We start from the raw sequence: 5,155 nt of genomic DNA on the forward strand, positions 1-5,155 counted from the left end.
AAAAAAAAAAAAAAAAGCTTCTCTCCACCACAAAAAATTAAAATAAAAAAAATGAAGAGTGACAGCCTTGGAAACCTACAAGGACAGTTCTATTGTGTCCTATATGGTTGTTATGAAGTGCAAATGACTCAGTGGCAGTGAGATAGACAGGTATGAAAATTAAAGAGGAACATTGTGGAAAAGAACATTTCAAGATATGTCCGAAAGTACATTATCAGGGATAGGCAAATATCCATGCACCTTACAAGACCAGTTAATACAACTATTATCCACATTTATTCACCAGCTATTAATGCCAAAGAGGAATAAATCAAAAGTTTAAAAATACTTCAGAAAAAAAATTTTCTGCAGCCTGAAATGGATCAAACATGCAATATTAATGCACTGACAGTGACTAGTGTTTGGAATTCAAGAAGTGAAAATAAATGAAGCCAAAGAAGGATGGGCAGTTCGAAAATATGGCCTTGGTGATAGAAACAACTTATGGTAGTATTTTGGAAGGTCAACGACTTGTTACAAGATGTTTTTCCTCCCTAATAGCATCAACAGCAACAAGTTGATCTCACTACATGGATACACGGGATTAAACTGATTCCATCTGTAAAAAGAGATCATCAAGAAGCAGCTTAAACCCATCAGCAATACCATACAAGTCCAAAGAGCAGCTGTGGAACAGACTATCAAGGGTTCCTATTACAGGAAACAAAACCACGTCCCTAAGAGGCAGAGGCTATTTCCACCTGAGTTTAGAGACCATCTCAAGAACACAGTCCTTACACCGAACACTGATGATGGGAGACCAGCAGCGTTATGGGATGACACAACCCTCATCATGTAAGAACAAAGCAAGAGTGCACTACAGGCAGCGAGGAAAGAAAACTCCAAAGTGAGTGTCAGAAGAGACTGAAACCTGCTCAGGCATAAGGCAGCTAAAGCAAATGGAAGAAATGATGTAAAGCTGAACAGAAGATGTTAAAGGTTGGCTCAGGAAGTCAAAGTAATGTATTACAATGCGATGTGCCAAGTCTTGGAGTTAGGAAACCAAAAGGGAGAAGCACACTTAGCATTTTTCAATCTGGACAAATGGATGCCAAAATTCAAGACTTGAGTTGCAGTATGAAAAGAGTGGCTTAAACATTGAGCTGCTAACCCTAAGGTCAGCAGTTTGAAACCACAAGCAATTCCACAGGAGAAAGGGGAGGCCTTCTAATCCTGTACAGATTTTACAGTCTCAGAACCACCAGGGAGGCAATTCTGACTGTCCTGTAAGGTCACTGTGAGTCTGAATCAACCGAGTTTGAACTTTTATGGGCAAAATCGGGAACAATGCAGGAAGAATCAAAAGAAGATTGAAAGAATACATCGAGTCGCTCTATCAAAAACAATGCTGGACATTTAACTATTTCGGGTGGCAGCATACGATCATAACCAGTTAAGGTATGCGAGGGAGAAGTCCAAGCTGCAATGAAGACCTTGGTGGAAAACAAGTGAGATAACAGACACCACATAAAACCTGTCCTCTGCTCAGGCCAGGTTTTGCCAACAAATGAGATCAATTAAGTACTGCCCCAAAATAATTACCAATAAAATCCACTGGTTTACCAAGTTTTTCGGAGCTGCAAATTTAGACAAGGGGCCCTGCAGGATTGGTAATATTGGTCTCTTGAAAGAAGATTAAATTGATGTATGTACGGACTGTGACAAGAGTTGTATGAGCCCCTAATAAAACGATTTAAAAAAAGAAAACAGAGTAGATCGCTTATTCTGGTTAGACCTTTAATCCTTCCTAAGCAGATTTCAAACGTACAACGCACAGTCTATTAAAACTCCATTTTACTCCCCACCAACCTTACGACCAACATTTTACTAGGAACGGTTCTCTTTCTTTTAAAATAAGAAAATGCACAGGTAGCCTGGGAGACAATACATCGAAGCAGCTGTCTGGAAGAGAGGCGCATTCTAGGGTTGGGGGGGCGACGAGAAAAGATCCCCATTGAATCCTCACAGCTCTTCGGCCCACATCCGAGCGCTACAGAATGCGGGAAGACGCGGCCGTCCTCCCACGGAGCCAACCCTAGGTGGGGCGAGCCGCTCGCCCAGTGCCCTCAGCTCCGACTCCGGTGGGCAGACAAGCCGGGGCAATCAAGGTAACTGTGGCCAAGGCTGGGCTCTGTCCTCCCCGCTCTGTTCCCGCCCACCAGACTCAAAGGGCAGTAGAGGACTCACATCTTCCATGGCCCGCGTGCGGTGGTCAGAATTGATCTGGTCCCGGAGCTGGAGAAAAACAAACGGTGACAGAGACGCCGTTAGCGAGAGTGCCGGAGTCGGAAAAGGCGCCCGAGGGCGGAGCTGGCTCTGGTACAAGCCAAGGCCTCCAGGGCGCTGGGAAGCAGGAGGCTAAAGGCCGGAGCTCCGAGAGGGAGTACCGGGAGCCGGAGCTTACGAGGCGGGTCGGGAGAGGTTACCCAGGCCGGAGCCCGAGGAAGGAAACGGGAGCGGGGGGCCGAGGGCAGGGTGGGCCTGAAGGCCAGAGACCGCACTCCGCGGTTAAACACGGGCCAGGCGCCCCGGGCCAGCCCTACTCACGGTGGACTTCTTCGTGAGCATCTCTTTGGCCATGACGTCCATGAGCCGTTCCCTTTCCTCATGATAGCGCCTCTGCTGCTCCAGAATCGTCTCCATGCTCCCTCGGCCGCGGCAACTCAATTCAGAGCACAGACGCGGCCGGAAGCAGCTCCTGCCGCCTTGCGCGCCTGCGTCCCCACTCCGCACCTCCGGCGGCGTCGGAGTTCCGTACGTTCCGGAAGTACCGCGGGGACTCTCGGAAACGTGGCACCGCGAGAAGATCGTGCACTATCGCGATGGTTGCTATTGGTCACCATGCACAGAGGCCGTACGGCGTGCAGATGCCTAGGGGGCGAAAGGAAATCGGAAAACCAAACACGCTGCCGACTGGTGCGGTGCCTTCGGGCTCTTAGGGCCGCTAAAGACAGAGCGAGAGGGCTGTGCCAGTTTCCAAGGCTGTAAATATGTACAGAAGTCGACTGCCACATTCCCCGCCTTCCCCGCCCCGCCCCTCCCCTCCCGAGCAGCTGGTAGGTTTGAGCCTCTCACCTTTCTTTCTGCTTAACAACCAAACTGTAAACACAGAACCACGAGAACGCTTCAGGAATCCGGGAACCTGAATTAAACTGCCGGCTCCCAAGGGCCACCTGGAGCTTCCTGGTCCATCTTGGCCCACGGGGACACTAGAGGACTGATGAGCAGTTGAGGAGCACGGGATAGGAACTGGGGAGGGGGGGGGGGGCAAAACATGAGTACCTAGCTTTCAGGGCGACTGACGTTTATCCCTCCTGTACCCCCAAGAAGTTCATATGTGGGGAAACCCAATTGCCTGTATTGACTCAATAAGAATTCATTGTCATCCAGTCAATTCCAACTCGGCGACCCTATAAGAGAGTAGAACTGCCCTTGTGGGTTTCTGAAACTGTAAACTCTTTTGTTGTTTTTTGTTTGTTTGTTTTCATCATTTTATTAGGGCTCATACAACTCATCACAATCCATACATCAATTGTGTAAAGCACATTTGTACATTCATTGCCCTCATCATTCGCAAAACCTTTGCTCTCCACTTAAGCCCCTGGCATCAGCTCATTTTTCCACTCCCCCCTCTCCCCTCCCTCATGAACCCTAGACAATTTATAAATTATTATTTTGTCATATCTTGCCCTGTCCGACGTCTCCCTTTACCCACTTTTCTGTTGTCCATCCCCCAAGGAGGAGGTCACATGTAGATCCTTGTAATCGGTTCCCCCTTCCATCACCCCCTCCCTCCAACCTCCTGGTATCACCACTCTCACCAGTGGTCCTGAAGGGATCATCTGTCTTGGATTCCCTGTTTCTAGTAGTTCCTATCTGTACCAATGTACATCCTCTGGTCTAGCTGGATTTGTAAGGTAGAATTGGGATCATGAGAGTGGGTATGGAGGAAGCATTTAGAAAGCATTAGAAAGTTGTATGAAACTATAAACTCTTTTTTTTTTTTTGAAACTGTAAACTCTTTAGGGAAGTAGAAAGCCTTGTATTTCTCCCTATGAGTTGCTGGTGGTTTCAAACTACTGACCTTGCAGGTTAACCTAACTCACAGGGTACAATCAAGCATTGACATGCTTTAAGACCAGGGGTCTGGAGACGAAGGGTAGGTAGGAGGTTCAGGGAGAGGAACTCACTGCCATCGATTACAATTCAGAGTGACCCTGTAGCACAGGGCAGAATGGCCCCTGTGAGTTTCCGAGACTAACTTTTTGCAGGAGTAAAAAGCCAAGTCTTTCTCCCCAGAGCTACTGATGGGTTCAAATTGCTGACGTTGCAGCTATCAGCCCAAAGCTTAACCATTAAGCCAACTAAGCCAACAGGGCTCCTTCAGGGAGGGAGAGGGAGGAAATCTGTCTGTTCACTTCCTTTTTTTTTTTATTTTTAGATGAACTTGCTTGTCACTAAAGAGCAAGTCCATTTCAATTTTACCTGTCCTCTTTTTTTAAAAAATACTTCTATTGGGGGCTCTTACATCTCTTCCTACATTTTTTTTAAAACCACTCAAACCACTTTTTAGGTTTGAAGGATAAGGAATTTGGAGGGATTTTGTAAAACACAAGGAGGGGGGGCGAAGCATGGAGTAGAGACCCAATGCCCATCTGTAGACAACTGGAAATCCCCTCACAGAGGGGTCACAGGGAAGAGAGCCAGTCAAGGTGCAGTATATCACCAATGAAACACTCAACTTTCCTCTAATTCTTTGGTGCTTCCTTTCCCCCCCACTATCATGACCTCAGTTCTACCTTACAAATTGGATTAGACCAGAACACGCACACTGCTACAGATAAGAGCCGGCAACACCGGGAATCCAGGATAGATAAACCCCTCAGGGCCAACAATAAGAGTAGAGATACCAGGAGGATTAGGGGAGGGTGGGGAGAGAAAGGGGGATTCAATCACAAGGATCAACCTATAACCCTTCACAGGGGGACGAACAACGGAAAAGTGAGTGAAGGGCAACAGAAGACAATGTATGATATGAAAATATAACTTATCAAGGGTTTGTGGGGGTGGGGAAGAAATGGGGAGCTGATATCAGGGGCTCCAGTGGGAAGAGAAT

At 47.4% G+C, this 5,155-nt stretch overlaps 1 protein-coding gene across 1 annotated transcript in view; it reads right to left on the reverse strand.

Moving 5' to 3' along the window:
- Positions 1-2,776, reverse strand: part of SF3A3 (splicing factor 3a subunit 3) — a 22,596-nt gene extending 19,820 nt beyond the window's left edge. Inside the window, exons 1-2 of the mRNA XM_004704952.4 lie at positions 2,587-2,776; positions 2,227-2,274 (exon numbers count right to left, since the gene is read on the reverse strand). Of these exons, the coding sequence (XP_004705009.1) occupies positions 2,227-2,274; positions 2,587-2,682 (144 nt within the window). The 5' untranslated portion in view covers positions 2,683-2,776. The remainder of the gene's footprint in view (positions 1-2,226; positions 2,275-2,586) is intronic.
- Between the last annotated feature and the right edge of the window lie 2,379 nt (positions 2,777-5,155).

This window comes from Echinops telfairi, unplaced genomic scaffold (genome assembly GCF_000313985.2).
Source record: "Echinops telfairi isolate 266 unplaced genomic scaffold, ASM31398v2 ScPeMD7_7457;HRSCAF=8495, whole genome shotgun sequence".
Taxonomy (NCBI): domain Eukaryota; kingdom Metazoa; phylum Chordata; class Mammalia; order Afrosoricida; family Tenrecidae; genus Echinops; species Echinops telfairi.